Genomic DNA, 24,033 nt, shown 5'->3' on the forward strand with positions numbered 1-24,033 from the left:
TAAGATTAGAGAGGAAATTTGAAACTAGATTGCTAAATCTAGAAGAGTCTTATATTTCAAAACAAGAAAACATGTTTGACGCAGATAACAATAACAATTAGAACAACAATAATAACACTGTAAACAATATTGGTGGCATGCCATAACAGTCCAAGACGTCTAGCATACGCAGCTAGACAACAAAGGAATATTTGTCCAACAGAGATGAAAATGGAGACTGTTGGAAATTCAATACGCTAACTCTTTTGCAAGTTTAGATCATGAATACCCGTACATTCACCTTACAAAGTTTTACAAGATGTTTGGGATGCTAGGAGCCTCATAGACTAAAGAGGAAACACTATTCTTGAGATTGTTTCCACATTCACTAATTGGAAAAGCAAATAACTGGTAGCTACACCAACCAATATTGACTATGAAAAATTGGGACGCGTTGAATCAAAGACAACCATTTTTATGTTCTCCCAAGGAGCATCTGAAACACTTTGTAAATCATGTGAGACGTATAAGTTCATGCTGAGAAGATGTCCAAATCAAGATTTTCACGAGCTTACACAAATCTACGTCTTTAGAAATGGACTACAACATCAACTAGAGTTTTTTTCTAGATTTTACTCATGGGGGTTCTCTTTTATCTAAGAGCACAAAAATGAAATTGCAATCATTGAGAGAATGACACTCAATGATCATCTGGGATAATATAAAAGAAACCTTTCTCAAATAAAGAGTGGTATATTGAGTTGAATATCGATGATGCTATTCTAGCACAAAACACGTTGTTGACGCAAAAAATGGCTAAGTTGATAAAGTAGTTGTCTAAAATGCCACAACAACTGAAGGAGATGGATAAAACGCCTCAACAAATGCATGTTTCATTCTCATCTGGATCCCCCCTAAATGATGCAGAAGTAACATATTTAGGCAATCAATAAAGGCCTAGACAATATTCAAACATCAAGGATGGAGATTTAAAGTTGGACCATCCAATATACATCATTTTCAACAGTGTGGAGGTGTCTATGGCCAACCAGAAAAACACCGAACATCCATAAAAAACCCTCGATACGCAAGTTGGAAAATTATCTAAATTAGTAAATGGTATCTCAAACAATGTATTTAATTCTAACATCTAGAAAAATCCAAAAGAGCATTATAGTTTGGTTGAGGGTGATTAGAACATTGTTATTGAATCCATGGAAGAGGAAGCAAAAAAAGGATCAAATGAAATTTTTCAACATTTAATTATGGTACGTATTTTTTTCAACATATCATCGTATCGTATTTGTGTTTCAGGGCTGGATCATCTCATACTTCCACCGCATCCACGACTTCGAAAATTATCCTGTGTACGATGACGTCATGCCCAAGGCCGCACGATACGTCCTCCAAAGGGGGAATAACGCAGTGGGCCCATATCGCGTGTATCTTGAGTGCACTGTGCACGATGACATCCGTTGGACGCCCTTCACTAATTACAATGATGTTGTCCCATTCGACCGCATCACATTATATTCTGGATGGTTGGCATGTGGGATCAACACCATGGTCAAGTCTCCGTTTGAGGCTGCTCCCGACACCGTTACCCGAGTGACCTCACTTTTATATTTGAGGATTGAGAGCATCATTTGGTGCATGAGGAGTATCGGCGTATGGTGGCCACCCAGGTTTGGTATCGTGTAGATGGATACGTCACATGGTTTTATCGGGTGTCACATCCTTTGATGACACCCGACGCTCCCGAAGATCCACCTAGGCCATCACATGAGGAGATCTTGGAGATGCAGCAGGCCGAGGATGACCATGCCGCAGGCCGAGGATGACCATGCCACTGACCTCTTGCCGGTATGCTAGCGGATACAGATGCTTGGGCATGATGCATTGGACAGAGGTATCACTGAATAGAGCGGTCCAGAGGCAGTTGCCATTGTGGAGAGGATGGTCAGTGACGCGCGCGGTGCAGCTGCGTATAGGAGGCAGAGGAGGTCCCATGGAGTTAGGATTATGCATACTCCAAAAAACATCAAAAAATAAGTGTTTTCGGAAATTCATCTCTGAATTATGAGAAAATAGGAAAAAAAAGTGACTTCGGATATGCATCTCCGAAGTCAGAGGTATTATGAAATTTTTAGCAGGAGTTCTCATCAGGGGTGGATAAAGAAATTATCAAATGTATTCCAACCAAGTATTGGGCTGGGCCGGGCTTTAGAATAACAAAGCCCATACACTGCTTTCAATTTTCCAACCATTCTATTCTCTCTCTCTGGTTTCACTTTCTCACGATTACTCATTTCCTCTCCGACTTGCGAGATCCAACCCTACCGTCAGAATGTTCCGCCGCGCCACATCCACCTTCCTTTCACGCGCCGCTGCCACTCGCCGCTTCTCCACCGATGTGGCCACCCCCACCACCAATTCCAGTTTCATTGAAGCGTGGAGGAAAGTTAGCCCCAATATCGATCCACCAAAGACGCCACTCGAATTCCTCAAAACTCGTCCACCTGTTCCTTCTACTATCCCTACCAAACTCACCGTCAATTTTGTGCTTCCTTATTCTTCTCAATTGGCCGCTAAAGAGGTATCACTTTTCCTTTTCGATCTGTTCTTGTAGTTGTTGATGTTGATTTGTGTTGCTGTTTTTTCGTTTTTGAAATTCGTGATTAGAGATTGTTGTGGAATAGGTTAAAATTGGATCAATTGATTGATAGAAATATCAATTGTGAATGATTTGGATTGAAATTGTTAAGATTTATTTGACATGCTTTATGATATTAGATTCATGTAGGTAGCTCTAACTAGTGAAAAACATGATTTTGTTGTATTTAGGTGAGTACTTATCAGTAGTTAGATTTGGATAAATTTCAATTTTGTATTGATCAGTAAACTGAAACGCAGTTGATTGCTAAGCAGTTCTTAATAATTCTGTATAGTAACAAAGTTCCAAAACACATAACAAATTGCCTGCGACTTTGGAGAGGAAGAACAGAGTTGGAGAAATTGTAGCTGTTCGCTTTTACAACAAAAGCTCTGGTAGACACCAATTGCGAGTAGTTCCTGCCATTATTCAAAACACACACTTCAAAATTTCACACACACACACACTTGCATGAATGAAAAGTTAATACCGATAAAAAGTATCTAATAAGAGAGAAAGGAACCGTCGCTGCTGCCATGGTTCCGAGAATCAAGCTACTGAGAAAATGAGTTAAATTGAGATGAGATTGATTAATTTTCTCTGTTATAATAAAATCATATAGTACCCTTTTTTGTAGAGTGTGGATTTTACGTAGACACTCCTTTCGAGTAGCTTTGTAAAAAATGAATCTTAGCCATTGAAAATGGTGGGCCATGCTGTGATTGATAGCCTATCACATTTTTCACATTCTCAAATTTTTTGTCTATAAATAAATAAATAAACCACATAAATTTTTTGGTGGAAAGTAGAATAAGAAAAATGGCAAATTTCGTTCTGCGGGTTCCAATTCCTTTGAGGAGTTTCAGTATATCTGCTTCATCCAACTCCAACGGTGCATCACTCATTCTCTTTCTTTCTGTTGATTAATTTTTTTATTTGATTTTTTTCTATTTTTAAACTTTAAATTAATTATTTTAAAATTTAGGAGCTGTTTCTGGAAGCAGTTCTTCTGATAAGGGTGGGGGTCCAGTGATAATTGAACTTCCTTTAGATAAGATAAGAAGACCTCTGATGAGGACTAGATCAAACGATCAAATCAGAGTTCAAGAACTCATGGATAGTATTAGTGAAATTGGTCCTCAAGTACCTGTAAACCATACTTACTTGCTTCTGCAAAATTATTTTGGAATTTATATCTTGCTCAGCTGCTAATTGAAGTTACTTTTAAGTGATTTAACATGCTAAATTTAACATGATTTTGTTACTGGTTTTGCGATACTAATTGCGATTGTGGTCGTCGCGGTTTGAATTAACCATAATTAATTTTTCATCATAAAAACGGTGAATAATGGTATCGGTATCGGGCACACTCCAATACTGTTTTGGCACGTCTGTTTTTTGCGGTAACGGACTGATTTAAAACCACTGTTTATTTTGAATACAAAACTGACTTTAGGATGTAGTTTAATGATGTGTTTGTTGTTAAATTTTCTTTGTGGAGATTGTTATCTTCGTGTCTAGAAATACTGCTCTATGTTCATTTCTGATCCCATGCAGAAATTTACCGCACTTAACATTGGCTTACATGGAGACTTTCCAATAATCCATGGAAGTGACGTTTGGTGATTTTATTGTGCTCAACATTGCCTTGTTATTTTGACTTTTCAACTGCAATTTGAACACTTGATCATATGGTGATTTTATGATTTTTATATCAGGCAATGCATTTTTCCAGTAAAGTTATACATTAGGTATTGGAAAAGTCTCTTTTAAGGGCTTGGTTTTAAAACTTTCATTGAACATTTTTCATCTAAAACTGGTATCTTGGTTCAAGCGAGCTATTCCTAACTGTAATACATTTTTGAAAAGTGGTTGAGTAGTATTCATAATTTCATACAGTACAGTATAGTATTGAGGTTTGGGAATAAAAAGCATTTTTGAGAATTTAAGTATCCCCTATGGTATAAAAGATTGTAGTGTCCCATCATAACTCATTGGTGGTTCGTGGAAAAGATCCACAAGAATCTGTATCAGTGAGGATTGTTGATCAAATGAAAAGTATTACAATAGTTGTGGCAGGAGGCAGGTCAAAAAAGTTATTGGTCAAGCCTCACTGGGAAAGAATGTTGCTGGTTATTATCTCATAGGGAACTTAAAACATTTATTTCAATGTTATTATCTATATTTACAAATTTGGTTATCTAATTTATTTTCTAATGCTGCAATATCCCTGCCCTCACTGGCTCCATAGTTTATTCGGGTTATGTTAAACAGATTTCTTAATCCCTCTTTCCTTGGAAAATGACAATTTATGTTTTATAGGTTGATAGTGTTATAATCCCAGCTACAACTGGTGAGATGGGTGTTCTCCCAGGACACGTCGCTACAATCGCAGAGTTGAAACCTGGGGTCCTGACAGTACAAGAAGGGACTGATACAACCAAGTATTTTGTAAGCAGTGGTTTCGCTTTCATCCATGCAAACTCTGTGGCTGATATTATTGCTGTAGAGGCTGTACCTGTGAATCAACTTGATGCAGACCTAGTGCAGAAGGGTCTTCAAGAGTTCACTCAGAAACTCAACTCAGCAACAACGGACTTGGAGAAAGCCGAAGCTCAGATTGGAGTTGACGTGCACAGTGCTCTCAACTCAGCTCTTACAGGCTAAGTACTGTAGTTGAACTTTACATTTTCAATTGTTTATTTCCCCCGGTTTTTTGTCTCGATGTAATCAAAGTTGCTGAACAACATTTTCAGCATGTATTTTGTGTTGAAAACTGAATTGATGAAAATAATATATTTCAACAGCTTCCATCTAGATCCAGGAAGTTGAGCAAGACATTGAAATCAGAAACAAAAGCTTGATATGTATTTTTGGATCATAGGCATTACGATTTCAACTTCATAACCCGTGCATCTTTGCTGTTTAGTTTAACCGAATGACCCATATTTCGTCTGCAACCTCTACATGTTTCGATTTTGTCATGCAGATGCATGGAATATTGGAATTTCAATGAGCCATTTGATCCCAAAACTCATTGTAGTAATTAAGATCCTTTTAGTTTGTATATTCCACTTATCTTCCAATTCATGCAGAAATGTAGAGTGAGAAGAATACTGCATCTATAAAGGCTAATTCAATCAACCATTTATTATTAAAAATAAAAAAGTATGCACATGGCAATGAATACAAATTTAAGGTATATATATAGTTTAACTTAAAACTTTTCTATATCCAACAATAAGACACAATGAAATTCCCAACTTTACTTCATAATTAACCTTAAATATATAGAATATATATCATAAACTACCGTCCCCTAGCAAGCATTTTTTCATAATTCTCAATAGATTGAAGCCTTTGAAGCATAAGCTGCTTTCTAAAGTTCTTAATGAAGGCATCAGCACTAGCATTGATATCTTCTTCACTTGGCAACCTCTCTAGCTTTCTTGTTTGATGACTCACTTTCTTCTCTGTCTCATGTGATGATGAAGTTGATGAAGATGATGAAGGGTTTTTCTTCTCTTGGTTGGTGCTTGATGATTGGATATAGCTCTTCCTCATTGTTGCTTTGTTTCTATTTTCTTTGACGTCAAAAATAAAAAAGGACTTTGTGTGTGTCACAATGAATAGATATGGTTGCTTTTATAGGCTCGAGTTACATGGTTACTTATGATTAAAGATTATTATTATATTGGAATGTACGAGGCAAAAAGGGATTAATGTTGGTGTTTTTCTTTTGATCTTCACGTTTAGTCAACTATTTGAACCTACTTACCTTTCAAACCAAAGTCAAAGATGGCTTTGAAGGAATTAGGTGGGTAGAAAGTTCCACGCAGGCTTGATATACATACTATAATGATAGACAATTCAGATAATATGTACACGTGTATATCTTTTTTCTTAAATCTCAATAATATCGTGAGTACTATACACTGATTTTTGAATATCTTTTAAATCTTATAAAAGAATATAAATTCATTTTTCTTAAATCTATAAAGCCCAAAGGTATGGTAATGATTTCAATATGAAAGAAAAACATCAAGCCATCAAAAAGATTTCTTGAAATTAATCTATTATCATTATACATCATTATACATGTCAATGTGATGATTTAAACTTCTGGTGCGGCAAAGAAGGGGCTGACTTGTAAAGATAGCACTCCAGCGCTATAGTCATTATATGAATGAGATGAGTGAATGAAATTTGAATTTGAAATTTTGTATCCGAGAATGACATGATTTTCATTTATATACAAGAGCAGTTGTAACCACTCTCTATCTTGGATGTATCTTGGTACTAGATCTCCTATGCTCTTTCCTAGGGTAGTATGCGTACGCCTCTAGAGTTTTAGATGAATCATTGCTTTCTTTGGGCCAATTCTACTAGCTCCTCCGATCAGCACATAATAATTGCCCCAAGCCCTTGTCTCTGCTCGGCACTGCGAGGATTTTTGTCATATTTTTTCCTTTGTGCTATTCATATTCGATTTGGAAAGAAAACCAAGATGTAATGATGATGTTTTGGGGAATTTACGCCATTAATGCACCTCATGTATCAGACCTATTTTCCTAGGTTCCCTCATAATGACTCTTAGAAACTAAAGAGTCATTTTTGCAGTCTCTTGAGGCGTTACTTTGTTTCTTTGTTATCTGCATTTCTACAACATATTATTTTTTGTAACTAAAGACAACAACGTCTACCAAAAGTAAAAAAATCCAAAGAAGATGTTTTCGCTTCCTGGGTTGATCCTTGATAAGGCCTTTCTCGACATAGGTCTGTCTTCGAAATGGGGCGTTCGCACCCTTGATGAAGATAAGATAATTTATAGTGAGTATTGAGAATGCGTCATTCCTTTATTTGAATGTACCTTCTCGAACATGGGTTTTCAGTTGCTTTCAATAATTTTGAAATAAAAGTTTTGAGTACCTTGTTGGTTGCTCATTCGCAATTGCACCCTGCAAGTCGGGTGTATATTAAAGTCTTCCAATAATGGTGCGGATATCAAATGGGGGGGGGGGGGGGGTCCCTTTTTGTCCCTTTTCTCCTATATCTTCAAAGTATAACATAGTTCCACGACCTAGACGCGAGGTCATGGCTTAATTAACCCAGTGCATATTATTCATAACTTTGAAACTTTTGGAGAGCCTGAAGCATTTCAAAAATCGATTATTCTTGGTTGTTCCTATCCGTAAAAAGGCCTCATGCCACTGTGCATGTACCATTGGGATTGGGATGGAAGACAAATGTATCGGCCTATTTCACAAGTAATGGAACAAAGGTCATTTCTTGATGGGGGAATGGATTATATGCCTACAAGGAGGACGATTTGTCTCAAAAGGAACTTAATTTGAAGAGGTGGTCGGTCACTTTCATCAAGGAGTTGGGTTATGTCGAGGTGTTTTTCCTCGAACAAGACCTTACAAAAATGCCTAAGCAACTTATTGAAACTCGATTGGCGATGGACGCTCGCACCAAGGAGGAAAAGAAGGTCATTTTTTGTGAATTTTAAATATATTTGCCCTATATCGCTGATTCGGTAGTCATTAACACCTTACCTTTAGTAAACATTATTTGCAGAATCGATGAAGAATGAAGAAGCGATGTGCCAATTAAAAAAGGGAATCCGACCCAATCTGACTGTTGTGAATCCTTCAAACACTTTAAAGCAGGCCAACATTACTCCTCTTTTATGGTCTGCTGGAGGTGTTGAAGTCTTGAATGATCTCCGGGGTCGTTGCGTGTGTCGGTTCCTCTGAATCCTGCCCTCTTAGAGAGGTCAGGCCCACATACTCCAAAAGAAAATCAGGTAGCTCAAAAGAATATTGATTTTACCTTTCCAACCTAATGACAAGGCTCTTTAGGAAGAGTTGTCGAATATGGAATATTATACCCGACGTGCTTACATTGTTTTGGCCAATGGCAACGCTCATTGTTGGTATGCCTTCATGTCTTAACAATAATGCAACGAAAAACGACTACTAGAGGAGAGTATTTGTAGCATGACGTTTCAGCGAGATACATACCTACAAGAACTACATAAAGCTTTTGTTTCTTTTACCGGGATAAGCAATGCCTTGAGTGCCCTCAATCTCCTTGGATAGTTAGTCGACCAGGTAACACTCCTTGGATCGCTATCGACTAAAAATGATTATGAAAATGATCAAAAACAACATTTCCTACACCATTGACACCCTCTACCTGAACACCATGAACTGAAATTAATATGATATCATTTGACCTTCTCCTCGAAGACATAATACCATAAAAGAATTTTGAATTTGCATCTCCGTCCTTTAGCCAAAGTAATCTAAATTTTTGTCATTGGAAACTTGAATTTGATTTGTATAAAGAAAGAATTTCTTCCAATATGAATGCATTTCTCCCAACTCTTCCTCCTCTAAATCTTGCTCATCTCCTTTAACATCAAATAATGTAATACTGTCTTTTACCGCTTTGATTTTGCCTTCTATATTCTAATTATAGTTTTGATGCCATAATTTTAAACTACCCTATATCAACTTAAGTTTCTCTTGCAACATGATACCTCCCTAACCATTCACCTGAAAATATAGCTTTGTCCCTTCACAAACTCCTTGTAGCATGGTAAATTTGCCAAATATTTTAGCATTCACACCGGCCTAAGACCCCAATTCTCTTCTTCGATAGTCATCATAACCAGGAAATGATTAGAAATGGTGCATGAAAGAGCCACTCTAAAGCAATTCGACCATAAAGAAACCCAAGCTTTAGATAAGGAAAAAACGATCCAATCGACTCATAGAACTGATTAAAATGAGTAAAGTCCTTAACTCGTTCAACATTTACCCTACTCATTATTTCCTCATTCAATCTAATGGCATTAAAATTGCCATTTACACCATAGGCGTTCCCCTAATCATCATTAATCAAAACACCCAAACGATTCCATAAAGATAACCGACCGTCACTATCACAAGGAGCATAAACTTTGACAATAGAAAAATCATGCCCTGGCTTAATAAAGTGCACTTTGGTAATTAAAAAATTCTCAAAACTCAGAAATATTCACCTCCACCACATTAGTACCATAATGACAATAAACCCCTAGAGGCCCCCATAGAAGGCCGATAAGAATTATCGACCTTAAAGGACCCCACAAATACTTACACACAAAGTCGTCATTCACTTCCAATTCCGTTTCCTGAATGCATACCACTAGCGAACACCAACCTTCCTCCACTTCTCCCAACTACCTAACCACCTCATATTAAAAGAAACAAGCTTCATTATTACCACCAACTCTCTCACCACATCCAATGACAGTCCTAAACTTAAATACGATTTCCAACACCAATAAATCTCTCACCCTTCCTTTCTCCTCTGTCATCTCTTCCCTGCTTTTTAATCCCATTACCCCTCTCCCTAGACAACACACTGGACATATTTGAACAATCACCCTTTATCTTTAACCCGACTGATTTGCCAACCTTACAAACATCATCAACAACCCCTTTGAGGTTTACCATGTAACATCCTCCAATTTTTACAATCCTCATTAGAACTTGAAGCCTTTGAACCCACTGACAAAGAAACCTCCCCCTTACCTTTGAAGAAGACCTCGTCGAATCGCTAGAAGACCTTTTCTTTTTTCTACCATTAAGAGAACAAATTAAACCATACCTATCTTTAGATGATAACCTTGTCATTCTTTTCAGATCAAGTTCAAACCATACAAATTTCCTATTTTGTGGTTTATGCGGGCATCTTCCCTTCTCATGCTTACTATGAATAGATCCACATAATATTTACTTTTTATGTTGTTTAATATTATAAAAAGTTATTAAAATTTTAAAAACCTCAAAATTTATTGTCATTAATTTTTTTTTAAAAATCATTTAAATTTTCTACTTAAACATCTGAATTTGTTGAACCGGTTCTATTTTTTTTTATAAGTACTTATGAATATAATGTAATTTGAAGTTTCGAAAAGCTTATCCTACAACTAATCAACCTAGATTAGACCATTCAAAATCCAGTGCGGCTTAAGACATTATCAATGCCGGAAAGCAGCAACTATTCAAATCTTGTACATACGTCAAGTCAAAATGATTCGCGTTTAAAAGAAAAGTAAAAATTAAAATGAGTCAACGTTAATTATAGAGAATCTCTTGAGAAGAAAATAAACTTGCTTAAGTTAGGTAACCATGACTTAATTATTATCTAAAAGATTTTAATTTTTAACTTTGTAAACTATAGGTATTTGGATCGTAGAATATTATAAGAACAATGATGCGCTGAATTTTTTTAAGAATGGGTTTGTACTTCTGAAAATGACTTGGATTCTATCATATGCTTGATATGAACGAGTTATTGTCATCTATATCCAATAATAATCCTACGTAATACATTTGACCAAGGTCATGAAAACGATATGGTAGGGAACAATTACATACATTTGATCCATTGTGAAAGATTGATCCCAAAAAAAGAAAGGGACATTTTAAGAATTGAGAGAAAAATATTAGATTTACATTCAGATGTGATGAGAATTAAAATTCATTGATAATTGAGTGTATACAATCATAAATTCATTGAGAATTAAAATATTAGATGTATAACTAATTATTTAACTAATTTCTAGCAAAAGTAACAAAGTTTTGAAATATTAGATTTACTTATACAACGTAACACACTACCAAATTTATGTTGACTAACTATCTCATTCTCGCCAATTTCTTCAACTCAGCCAATTTTGATTTCTTCAATGGTTTAGTGAGAATGTATATTGATTTCAACTTAGTTTTGCAATATTCAAGTTCTTGATTTTTTTTGTTAACTTGATCACTAAGGAAGCCAACATTCCTTTTTTTATGTGTTTGTTCTTGCCATGGCTCATTGGTTGCTTTGGCCAAATCAATTGTTCACATGTTCTATATTGACAATTTATTATTGTCGCTCTGTATATCTTCCATTCTTCAAGATACACATCAATCCACATTGCTTGACATGTTGCAAATGAGGTTGTCATATATTGCTTTCATGTATCTCATAATTCTTTTTGCATCTGTTGTGAGATACTTTTGGTTGATCCATGAACTGTTATATAGTCCAATACTTTGACATCTGTTTTGGTTGTGTTTTTATAATGTTTTTCCCACTAAGGTTCAACATCTGTTTTGGTTGTGTTTTTATAATGTTTTTTCCACTAATTTGTCGCGCCATCAACGCGGGATGGCTTCCAACGCTTATCGCCAGTGTTGTTCTCTCCAAGAAGAATACATCTATCATTGTTTGCGGGATTGACTCCACTCTAGAGAGTTTTGGTTGCACCTTGGTGTTCTCTCTTGTCTTGAATTTCTTTCATCAAATCTTATTTTATATATATATATATATATATATATATATATATATATATATATATATAAATGAGTCGAGGTGAATTTGACATTATTTTTTTAGTTGGTAAATGGTGGTTTTTACTGTAGCGGAAGAACATGATTTTTGGAGATATTAAGTGGTCTATCACTAAGGTTGTGCATAAAGTTAGATTATCTCAAGATGACTTTTTCACATGGTTGAAAGCAAATTGATTATTCTTCTAGGATTTTGACACAGTGGGCGCATCCTTTTGTTGGATTCATTAAAGTTAATATTGATGGCAGTTGTTTATCAAATTCCTCAATTATTGACTCTAGAGTTTTGGTTAAAGACTATTCGGGAGGCTTTCTTAGATCGGTTTAGTAGTTTTAAAGGTTTTTGAGATGTCTTGTTATATGAGCTTTTGGGTATTAAGCATGAGTTGAACCTTGCTTTTGATATGGGCTATCAGAATGTGATTGGTCAAACTGATTCCTTGGATGCAGTTTAAACCACCCTAGATAAAGTAAATCACTGGTTTCACTCGTATGCAAGTGTGCTCTTCTATATTGATGGCTTGTTGGATCAAATTTGATCGATCTCTCTTTTCAAGTTCTTCGTGAAGTAAATGACAATACTGATTTTTAGTTACGAAAGAGTCTCATGCCAATGTTTATTTTTGTCAATGGTCTTTCTCTGTCCAAAAATTGAGATCTCCGGTTCTTTCATGCTATTTAAAAACTCTATTTTAAATTTTCTTTTGTTGTTTTTCTTTCTCATGTCTCGGTGGACTTCCCCACTGTATCTACCAACAAAAATAAAATAAAATCAAATTCCACTTAATTGAAATTCAAATTTATCCTGCTAAACTCTTAGTTGACTTTGCTTTAACTTTATTCATATAGATCATAAAAATCAAAATTTTTAGCAATGATTTTTTATTTTCTCTATCATAAATTATACAAATTATATAAATAAGATAAAAAATCTCAAATCTTATTTAACAACAAATTACAATAAATTTTATGAAAAAAAATAATAATTTACTTTTTTTTTATTGTATTTTAGTTTTAGGGAAAATGAGAGAGCAAATTAAATATTATATATATATATATATATATATATATATATATATATATATATATATATATATATATATATATATAAAATGATTAAGTAGAATAAAAATTGTTCTTTTCATTTATAATTTGAATAAAACAAAATAGTTTTTTTAGTTGATAAATTGAAGAATTGCCGATTCACATAGGACAATCTCTAATCACATCCTTTGGATCTCTCACTCATCATACGAGTTGTCAAAATTTCCCCTCTATTTTCGGAGATGTACCTTCGAAAATATTTTTTCTTAAATTTGTTTTTTACAGAAGCGTTAAAACATAGTGAAGATTTTCAAATTATTTGAGAAATCCTAAATTAATTGGAAAAATCCCTAATTAATTAAGTTCATGGAATCTTCCATAGTTACATTAAAAAAATATTTCTGAAAATGCATCTACGGAAGTAAAGAGTATAATTAGAATTTTGTTAGGTGGCTGGGAGATTAAGGAGGTGGATAGAGAAATTCTTTTCACATAAATATGAAGAGAAATATATATTTTAAAAAGTTTAAGGATAAATTTGAGTTTTATGAAACTAGTGAAGGGGTGGAAATCATACTTTTCTTATAAGATATTACCTTCTTTTTATTATTTTAAAGTAGTATTTGAATTTCACATATCTTAAAGGTAACGTGTGTTAATTTTTATAATAAAAGGATTTTTATTACTAATAAGAAAATAATATTATTTATTGATAAAATTTATAATATATATTTATAATTATGGTTTATAGATATTAATAAAATATTTTAATAATAGAATTTTGATTTTTGAATTACAAATTTTTGATGAACTCTAGAGGGTTAAAAACGAAATTAAGGTAAGAAGAAAGACTAAAATTGCATTCCAAATTCTCGAGGGTTAAAAATGAAATTAAGTTAAGAAAAAAAAACACAACACACACAAAACATAAACACTAAACTCCACATTCGTGTTGAAGATTTTCAGAAAGAGAAAGACAAAAACAAAAATGAAGGCCATGGAAGCCTTACACTTACGGTGCATGCTTCCACTATCCATCACCAAAAAAACTCTCTTTTCCCACAAAACACCAACCCCATTATCATCAATTTCAAACCCACAATTCAGTTTAACCTTATCTTCATCTTCTTCTCAAACTGCTACTGTCAGAACAAGAGCAGGTTGGTTTCTGGGTCTTACAAAAGACAATAGCAACAAGAAGATGAATTTGCCTGATACTGTTAAAGCTGGTGACCCTGTTCTTCATGAGCCTGCTCAAGAAGTTGATCCTAGTGAGATTAAGTCTGAGAAAGTGCAGAAGATTATTGATGATATGATTAGGGTCATGAGGAAGGCTCCTGGTGTTGGTTTAGCTGCTCCTCAGATTGGAGTTGCTTCTAGGGTTAGTTGTGCTTTTGATGATTTTTGTGGTTTGTGATTTACCCTTTTTTTCATTTTTGTGGGTTTGTCTTGTTTCAACTTGTTTTGTTAAGGATGAGAATGTAGAATGAAAGTACTTTTTGATTGCTTGCTTATAAAAACAATGTGGGAGAATTGAAAGTGAAGTTGTGAATCTTGTAGTTTTAAATTGCGGTGGTTGGTGTTGCGATTGCTGCAATGCGCATTGCGGCCATTGCAGCGTGCATTTTGATTGAGAGGTATTTGAAATAGATAGTTGAAAAATACTTAATGTAATGATTTTTCATTACATTGCAAGTAAATTGAGGTTTTGAAAATTTGAGTTTAGAAGAAAATACTTGAAAGAACTTCGGTGGTATTGTCTAATGTAGTTTCTAATGTGGTCGGACGCGTTTAAATCACATCATAATTGCGGTCTAATGCGGCTGCGGAGACTACCGCATCAGCAATAATGCAATCGCAATTATGTTTGCGGATTGCAATTTAAAACCATGGTTGAACTCACTTTCACTCTAACTTGAAAAGTTCTCGGTTCCTAGTTCCAATAATTTGAAGGGGAGTACGGGTGAGTAGGAGGGAAACATGCATATGTGTAAACTTTACTGAGGTTTCTCCACTAGTGAGACTGAGGATTGAAGATTTTACTGTGAGACAGACAACTCTCAAAGCAGTATCAAGTAATGTAGACAAGTTTGAGAAAGTGTGTTCCGACAACAAACATGCTTTCATACCATTTGCTTTTGACACTTTTGGTTTTCTAGCATCATAAGCAGGGGATCTTTTGCAGAGATTCATGCATAGCAATGTTGTGTCTCCTAGACAATGAATGTAATTTTAAGAGGATGATTGGCTTTGCGGTTCAAAAAGGGCTACCGTGCAGTTTATTGTCTCTTTGTCATCCATTTATGCATAATCTTTATCACATAAAGTGAGTTGAACTTTGTCTTTTCATGTCTGCAGATAATTGTTTTGGAAGATACCAAAGAATATATTAGCTATGCACCAAAGGAAGAGACCAAAGCTCAAGATAGAAGACCTTTTGATCTTTTGGTATGTTGATACATGCTGACAAAAGGAGATTATCGACAGTGAATATGTACTTTTGTCTTAAAGGTTCATTACTTTAATAAGTATTTCATTGGTTCTCTTGTTGCAGGTGATCCTGAACCCCAAGCTGAAGAATAAGAGCAACAAGACTGCCCTATTTTTTGAAGGGTGTTTGAGGTTTGGCAAAATTTGTCTTTTTCATTTATTATCCTTTCATTCACTTGTTCTAGCGCATGAAACAGTTAAGAAATGGAGATGTGAAATAGAAACGGTTGCATATCCTTCTTATTTGTGTGCATGTGTTAATCTTCATATTTACCGGTGTTGTCAAATAATCTTCATATTTCTTCCACATACATGTTTTCTCAACTTTCTGATACCTCTTGTTTGGCATCAATGTACTGCAACAGATTCAAAGTAGTTTTGATATTGTCAGAAAATTAATCGGCATATACTTATTTGGTGCGATTAACATGTTTAATTGTTATAACATCTTGCAGTGTTGATGGATTTAGAGCTGTGGTGGAGCGATACCTTGACGTTGAAGTTACGGGGTTGGATCGTAATGGCGAACCAATCAAAATAACTGCCTCTGGTTGGCAGGCCCGCGTTTTACAGCATGAATGTGATCACTTGGAGGGAACTCTATATGTCGATAAAATGGTACCTAGAACTTTCAGAACCGTAGAAAATTTGGATCTGCCTCTTGCTCAAGGGTGCCCGAAACTTGGCCCTTGGTAAAACAGATTTTTCAACTCTGCTGCTGCTGCCTCGGATAAGACCATCAACACAGGTTTCTTCTGCATGTTAATGAGAATTTTACATTTGTAGATCCTAAATTTTAAGCAGAATTTTACATTCTTGTGCATGTAATCAGCTGTTTTGTTCTGCAAAGATAAAATTTCGCATTGCTTTTAGCATCTGTTTCAGAATCAAGAACAGAACCACAACACCTTGAAACTCCTACAAGGACAAAAATACAATCAGAATTTGGTTCACATTTTGTCAGAATTTCAAATGGTAAAAAGATTTAAATAGTCCTACAAATTCGGGCAGGGCCAAAAATGCCTCAACATAAATATTGTCTACCTTTCACAATTTTGCTGAAAAAATTATTATCCGACAAATTTTTTATTCCCTAATTTAGATATATATAATGAGATCAAATTCTCATTATAGTTGAAATATAACACTTTATTTAAATTTTGACAGTAATTAGAGATCATTAAAATTTAAACAACAGTTATATCTTAATGTAATGTCATATTAAATAAAATTTTACTGAGTAGATTATATAAATTACATTTTCCACTCATCAAAATTAAAATCACAAAACCCTCAATTTCTTTTTAAAAGTGAACGATTTGTTTCAATCTTTCTAACCAAATCACTCACATTTAAAATAATATTCATTCCTCTTTGTTCTCCTCTAACCTAATATCTAAAGGACATGACAACTTAAATACGAAAAGTGGCTTCTATTGTTATTGTTGTTAAATTTTCAACAATTTCTCATCCCACCCCATGACCTTTTTACGTACCACCGAATTGACTAAAATGTCCTCGTGCATTTGCATTGACTTGACGCGATACGGGTTTTCGGAAACCTTTTTTTTTTTTCTCACTCCGCACTGCACTACCTCGAAATCCAAAGAATCGCATCATGTGTATTGGATGGCTTGCAAAATCAAGTCATTTTGTACAAGTTTACTTGAAACCGTGATGCCCCATACCACCTACATCACCAGAATGGGTGACTCATTCAACCGCAAATGTCGAGACGTTGCCAAATCATTTTGTTGAAAGAATGCACGAATTTGAAAGATTAAACAACATTGAAAAGGAATCGAATGCGGAAAAGTCTAAGGGGGGACCACCAATAGATTTAGCGGGCGACACTTGTTTTGATTTGTTTTGAATTTTTTAAGTGCAATATTCTCACTTTTTAACATTGCAATTAGGGGTGGAAATAGGCTAGGCTAGGCTAGGCTTTAGAAGGCCTGAGCCTGGCCTACGATAAACTTAAAAGGCCTAAGCCTGGCCTAAGGTCTATCATAGGCTCAGTTTTTAGGCCTGGCCCGACCTTTTTAAAAGCCTGGCCTGGCCTGAAAGCCTATTTAAAAAGCCTGTATTTCATTAAAGTTTTTAATTTATCCATATTACTTAAGAAGCCTTATAGGTCGGCCTATATATGCATATATAAGTAGACCTATTTAGCCTTTTGTTATATATATATATATATATATATATATATATATATATATATATATATATATATATATATATATATATAGGGTAGCCTATTTAGCCTTTTTTTCCTAATATATATGTATACATGGACCAACTTATTTAGCATATTTTTAATATATATGCAAATATAGGCCGGCCTATAAGGCTTCATAGGCTTTATTAATAGCCTAAGCCTGGTCTATTTAGTAAAATAGGCTTTTAAAAAAGCCTAAGCCTTGCCTTTTTATTTAATAGGCCTGGCCTGGCCTAGGCCTATGTAGGCTGGGTCGTAGGCCCCTGTAGGCCGACCTGGCCTATTCCCACCCCTAATTGCAATACACTCACTTTCTATATTCTGTTCTGGTTCAAAAATGTATCAGCAAAAGTTTCCGATATATAACTACGGAATATTCTTAAGTTTGAAGTTCCAAGAAATGTTCAGGAGAGATACCTCCAGAACCAATAAATATGAGGTCTATCATAGGCTCAATTTTTAGGCCTGGCCCGACCTTTTTAAAAGCCTGGCCTGGCCTGAAAGCCTATTTAAAAAGCCTGTATTTCATTAAAGTTTTTAATTTATCCATATTACTTAAGAAGCCTTATAGGTCGGCCTATATATGCATATATAAGTAGACCTATTTAGCCTTTTGTTATATATATATAGGGTAGCCTATTTAGCCTTTTTTTCCTAATATATATGTATACATGGACCAACTTATTTAGCATATTTTTAATATATATGCAAATATAGGCCGGCCTATAAGGCTTCATAGGCTTTATTAATAGCCTAAGCCTGGTCTATTTAGTAAAATAGGCTTTTAAAAAAGCCTAAGCCTTGCCTTTTTATTTAATAGGCCTGGCCTGGCCTATTCCCACCCCTAATTGCAATACACTCACTTTCTATATTCTGTTCTGGTTCAGAAATGTATCAGCAAAAGTTTCAGATATATAACTACGGAATATTCTTAAGTTTGAAGTTCCAAGAAATGTTCAGGAGAGATACCTCCAGAACCAATAAATATGAGGTCTATCATAGGCTCAGTTTTTAGGCCTGGCCCGACCTTTTTAAAAGCCTGGCCTGGCCTGAAAGCCTATTTAAAAAGCCTGTATTTCATTAAAGTTTTTAATTTATCCATATTACTTAAGAAGCCTTATAGGTCGGCCTATATATGCATATATAAGTAGACCTATTTAGCCTTTTGTTATATATATATATATATATATATATATATATATATATATATATATATATATATATATATATATATAGGGTAGCCTATTTAGCCTTTTTTTCCTAATATATATGTATACATGGACCAACTTATTTAGCATATTTTTAATATATATGCAAATATAGGCCGGCCTATAAGGCTTCATAGGCTTTATTAATAGCCTAAGCCTGGTCTATTTAGTAAAATAGGCTTTTAAAAAAGCCTAAGCCTTGCCTTTTTATTTAATAGGCCTGGCCTGGCCTAGGCCTATGTAGGCTGGGCCGTAGGCCCCTGTAGGCCGGCCTGGCCTATTCCCACCCCTAATTGCAATACACTCACTTTCTATATTCTGTTCTGGTTCAGAAATGTATCAGCAAAAGTTTCAGATATATAACTACGGAATATTCTTAAGTTTGAAGTTCCAAGAAATGTTCAGGAGAGATACCTCCAGAACCAATAATACGAGGTCGTTCCGTGGATATAGATACAGAAAGAAGTTAGGCAAGTTTGCAGTTTCAGGGAATGTTCTGGAGAGATACTCCTAGAACCAATAAATATGGGGTTATTCCGCGGATATAGATACGGAAAGAAGTTTGACAAAAATGGTTGATCCATATTCACCTAGGTTTTCTATAAATTTGGGGTTTCTTATGTTGTCTTTCACATGAACACAAAAATGTCTCAATTGCATGATATTAACATCTGTTGGTATGTCGCAAGTGGCTCATACTCTGACGGAAAAACACCAGGGCAGATGTTCAAACTCCGCGATTACACCTCGCTCGACGATACCATTGACGAAATCCATTATCGTCCATCTTACGGAGACAAACGAAAGGTTGTGAAGCTCGAGTATCATTCACCGTCTGTTGACAACAAACGAAACATCGTTTACAACAATTTTGAGCTCAAGAACTGAGAGGATGTTTCGGCAATGTGGCAAACGTATTTCGGTTTCGAAAAGAAAATTCTGCTCGGGTTGGTAGCGACGGAACGAAGAACAGTCGAGCAAATATTAAAGATGTGCAAGCGTCCATCGGGCTATTGAAATGTAATATTTAATTTTTTTGTTGAAATCATCAATGTAATGCCGATTCTATTTTATGAATGTTTATTTTATCGTTGCAATGTTGATTTTCTGGTATTCTGTTTATGGTTTTCTTACGTAAATATAGCTCTAGAAAATTTTGATGTTAGGTAAAAAAAGGAGCGTCTGGAGATACATCTCCGAAAGCAGAAGGGTATTTTGGTATTATAGTCAATAAAAAATCTAAAGATTATTTTTTACTAAAAAAATATTTGAATTATTTTCTACTAAAAAAATATTTTAATGAGATGAAAGAGATAATATCAATTAGACCAGTTAATATATGAAAAATTAGATCAACTAAAGTTATTTTTTGTCTTATTCTTAATGGTATATATTTAATTATATATCTTGATTAATACAATGATATAATTAATATAATTGATACACATTGATTCTAATTTTTTTTTAATAAATATTGAGTTATTTCGGAAATGCATATCTGAAAATCCTCAAGATTAAATATTGGTTATTTCGGATATGCATTTCCGAAAACACCACAGAAAAAAATAAAATGTGGTACGTTCGAAGATGCATCTCCGAATTCTGGAGTTAAAAAGAAATTTTGCCAGAGGTTCCTAAGAAGGTTAGGGGTCTAAAAAGAAATTCTCTTTTTTATATATGGTGTTAAGTACACCCATGTAGTGATCACACACGTTATAGTAATTTGAAAATATCCTTCATATGGTTTAAAAATATGAGTATCTCTCTGATGAAGTATTTTGTTCTATAATAGACTATTATACAACAAAATACTTCATTAGAGAGACAATCATATTTTTGTGAAAAGTATATCTGAATTTCAATATTCAGATATACCCTATTGGATTTTGAATTTCAATTTTTCGGACACACCCATAGAGCAATATTGCTTGCATATGTATTTATTGTCGTGTTTACATAAGGATGAGGCTTTTATCTCCTTTTCCTTTATACATAGAAGTTTATTATTAAGAAGATGCATGTTTTGTTCGTGCACTAAGTTATAGATCTTTGTTATGAGTTCATTGGTGCCTTCTATATTGAGTGTGGTCGGAGTTGCTGAGGGTTCTAGAACATTTTTAATCCAAGCAATTGCATTTGCGGTGAACATTGTTTCGATGTTTGCCCTTGTAGTAGTCGTTGAAACAGTTGGGTGGATTGACGATAGAACCTGACAAGTTTGCTGTCCAAATGACATAGAGATCGAGATATAGGGTGATGTGGCGGTCAGAGAAGTTACCAAAAACCTTACCTCTTGTCCCAATGGGGAGGTGGATCTTCAGGTGTGATAGTGTGGGATGGTGCACTAGCGTCAGTCGCATGGACGACATTGCGTTAAGTAGATCACCGGGTTGCTTTAAAAGCTACCATTATTGACGACCATGAAAGTGAATGGTGATAGGAACGACTAAAAAAGTTTGTGGCGATGTAACAAAAGAAATCTAAGAAGTTTAAAGTGGAACGTTGTGAGAATCAAGAAACGATTATCACAAATGGCGTCCCTATTCTGATGTGGAACAAGAAATTGGTAATGCGTTTTGAAGTTAACCGTGGAAGTTCTCCACTACGGCGGTAAAAGTATCTAGTAGCTTGTATGAAGGAGAACAGGGTATGATTTTGAGGCAGAAAACACGACATATACAAATGGTTTGGAAACTCCCATCAAGTAGAAAAATGGAGTAAATATGTTTCGAAGAACTAAAAAATGAAAAGTGAAAGAAAACCAAAAAATGAAAATAGGTTTCACAAACCATGAACACACATTAATCACTGAAAACATAAATGAAAAGTGGTGAAAGAAACCATTAATCGTTGAGCTATTGAAGATGTAGTGAAATGAATGCATTATTGTTTCAGAAAATATGCATTGATGCAGAAAAGTTATGGAGAAAATGGTTTCACAAAATGGTAAAAATATAAAACACTAAACTACAAAAATTAAGAAATGATAAGAAAAAAGAAAATAAAATATTATCTTAGAAAATTAAATACTTTTTCGTTTGATTTTTAATGATTTTGATTAACTTAAAGGGCCTGCATATATAATGTTAATAATAGATAATAAACTAAAAATAAAATAACTCATTTGCCATTTACATAAGTTGAACAAAAATTGTATAAATCAACCATTGTGTTAGAACCAGCCCTTAACCATATTGGTTTCAAATAAGAAATTGCAAATATAAACAATTCCAGAGATGGAAAGACAAATTGGTTTGTTTCAATCCAATATGAAACCACAAAGTGTTGCATTTAACCGCATAACGATGCCCACACTGGCACAAAACTACAATCATATGACAGTGATAGATTTTATCTCAATATCAAGAAGCAAGCAAAAGATTATATATCAAACATCATCAACTGACAATCATGAAAGGTTAACTGACAACTTCTTCACCAACCCGTCTTTCGGATCCACAATCTTCTTCTCACCAACCCGTCTATCGGATCCTATCACGTTTCTGCCATTAGGTTAATATGATCAAGCAGAAACTATTACCATTGCAAATAAATAGAAACAAGAAATATTAATAGATAGTTGCATAGATAGTTGCAGCTTTGGGTATATACACAATGAGAAATAGGCACTGATTTGGTAAACTAAGAGGAATAGGTAAAAGCTACCAACACTGATATAAATCAAAAGCAATATGCTGAGAATATACAAATACAAAACAAACTTGATAAACTTGATTAAAAAAAACAATATGCATACAAACTTGATAAACTTGAACTAAAAATATATTATATCACTCCTATCATATTTGGGATTTCCAAGTGTGCCTGTACTCCGTTTCTTGAGTATGACGACTCGCAGAAGCTTGCAGCTGTGGTGAAGAAAGTTAACAAATTGGTCACCAATGTGATTACCAGATAGGTTAATCTTGCGGAGATTGGGAAGTGCCAATAATGGACCATTATCATCTACCTCAAAATCTCGGCTACAACGAAAACGGGGATAACTGAGATTGAGTTCTTCGAGCAAAGGAAAACAACCAGCGATGAAGAATAAATCATTCTTTTCTACATTAACCATTTTGTAACAAGTGAGAAATTTCAAATTTTTCATGGTTTTGGCCAAAGCTATCAACCCATTAGAGTGAATATGAATGGGTCTGGTGGAGAGATTGAGCGATTTGACCTTGTGTAAAGGGAAAGTGGAGATTAGGGTTAGAATATCGTCCAGTTCTTCTATGGTTTTGGATTGGATAGTGATTTTGAGGGATGTGAGGTTAGGGAAGCGTTGGAAGAGGCGATCAAGATAAGGGATGGTTTGGTCGGTGATTTTAACGGAGGATCGGAGACGGTTTGTGATGGCGAGAAATTGTTTGGAGACGACGGAGAGTGACTTGAAAGTGCGGCGGTGGCCGTTGAGGGATTTGAAGATGCAATCCAGTATTTCCTCCGGAAAATATGAACATCCTTCTTCTGCTAACACCATTCTGGATTTGGATGCTGGTTCCGCCATTGTTTCTTCTGCTAACACCATTCTGGATTTGGATGCTGGTTCCGCCATTGTTTCTTCTGCTAACACCATTCTGGATTTGGATGCTGGTTCCGCCATTGTTTCTTCTGCTAACACCATTCTGGATTTGGATGCTGGTTCCGCCATTGTTGCAGAGTAACTCAAGTTTCTCTCAATTTTTTATTATATCTTACTCCTTCTCCAATTCTCTCCTTATATATGTTTTCTTTTTCATGTAAAACGGTGCTAGGCCCAATAATAATTTAATCAGGCCCAATAATAATTTAATCAGGCCCATTCAACATGTCTCAAACTAAATATTATCTACATCAATAATAATAAATATCACTAAATATATACTCCATTTAAAAATATATTACGTATATAAATTAAATTATTATTTATATTATAAAAATTAAATATATTAATTTATTGAAGTATATAATTTAACATTTATGATATCTTATTCATATAAATATAATTATTATATTAATATAGTAACACATTTTCACAATTATCCTATTTTTATGTTTTGCAAA

The 24,033-nt window shown here is 34.6% G+C and overlaps 3 protein-coding genes across 3 annotated transcripts; 2 read left to right on the forward strand and 1 right to left on the reverse strand.

Annotated features, from left to right (window-relative positions):
- Nucleotides 1–2,244: 2,244 nt before the first annotated feature.
- LOC131601176 (ATP synthase subunit delta', mitochondrial) lies at nucleotides 2,245–5,539 on the forward strand. The gene is made up of 2 exons (XM_058872944.1): nucleotides 2,245–2,575; nucleotides 4,955–5,539. Exons 1-2 carry the CDS (start codon nucleotides 2,327–2,329, stop codon nucleotides 5,297–5,299), a joined length of 594 nt encoding a protein of 197 aa, XP_058728927.1. The 5' UTR covers nucleotides 2,245–2,326; the 3' UTR covers nucleotides 5,300–5,539.
- An 8,438-nt stretch (nucleotides 5,540–13,977) lies between these two features.
- Nucleotides 13,978–16,433, forward strand: LOC131606144 (peptide deformylase 1A, chloroplastic). Its single transcript, XM_058878421.1, has 4 exons — nucleotides 13,978–14,452; nucleotides 15,430–15,519; nucleotides 15,626–15,693; nucleotides 16,017–16,433. Exons 1-4 carry the CDS (start codon nucleotides 14,060–14,062, stop codon nucleotides 16,255–16,257), a joined length of 792 nt encoding a protein of 263 aa, XP_058734404.1. The 5' UTR covers nucleotides 13,978–14,059; the 3' UTR covers nucleotides 16,258–16,433.
- Nucleotides 16,434–22,239: 5,806 nt separating this feature from the next.
- On the reverse strand, nucleotides 22,240–23,677 carry LOC131606145 (uncharacterized). Its single transcript, XM_058878422.1, has 2 exons — nucleotides 22,958–23,677; nucleotides 22,240–22,856 (listed from the first exon to the last, which is right to left on the reverse strand). The coding sequence occupies exons 1-2, from the start codon at nucleotides 23,639–23,641 to the stop codon at nucleotides 22,788–22,790; spliced, it is 753 nt and encodes a 250-aa protein (XP_058734405.1). The 5' UTR covers nucleotides 23,642–23,677; the 3' UTR covers nucleotides 22,240–22,787.
- Nucleotides 23,678–24,033: the final 356 nt, after the last annotated feature.

This window comes from Vicia villosa, linkage group LG5 (genome assembly GCF_029867415.1).
Source record: "Vicia villosa cultivar HV-30 ecotype Madison, WI linkage group LG5, Vvil1.0, whole genome shotgun sequence".
Classification (NCBI taxonomy): domain Eukaryota; kingdom Viridiplantae; phylum Streptophyta; class Magnoliopsida; order Fabales; family Fabaceae; genus Vicia; species Vicia villosa.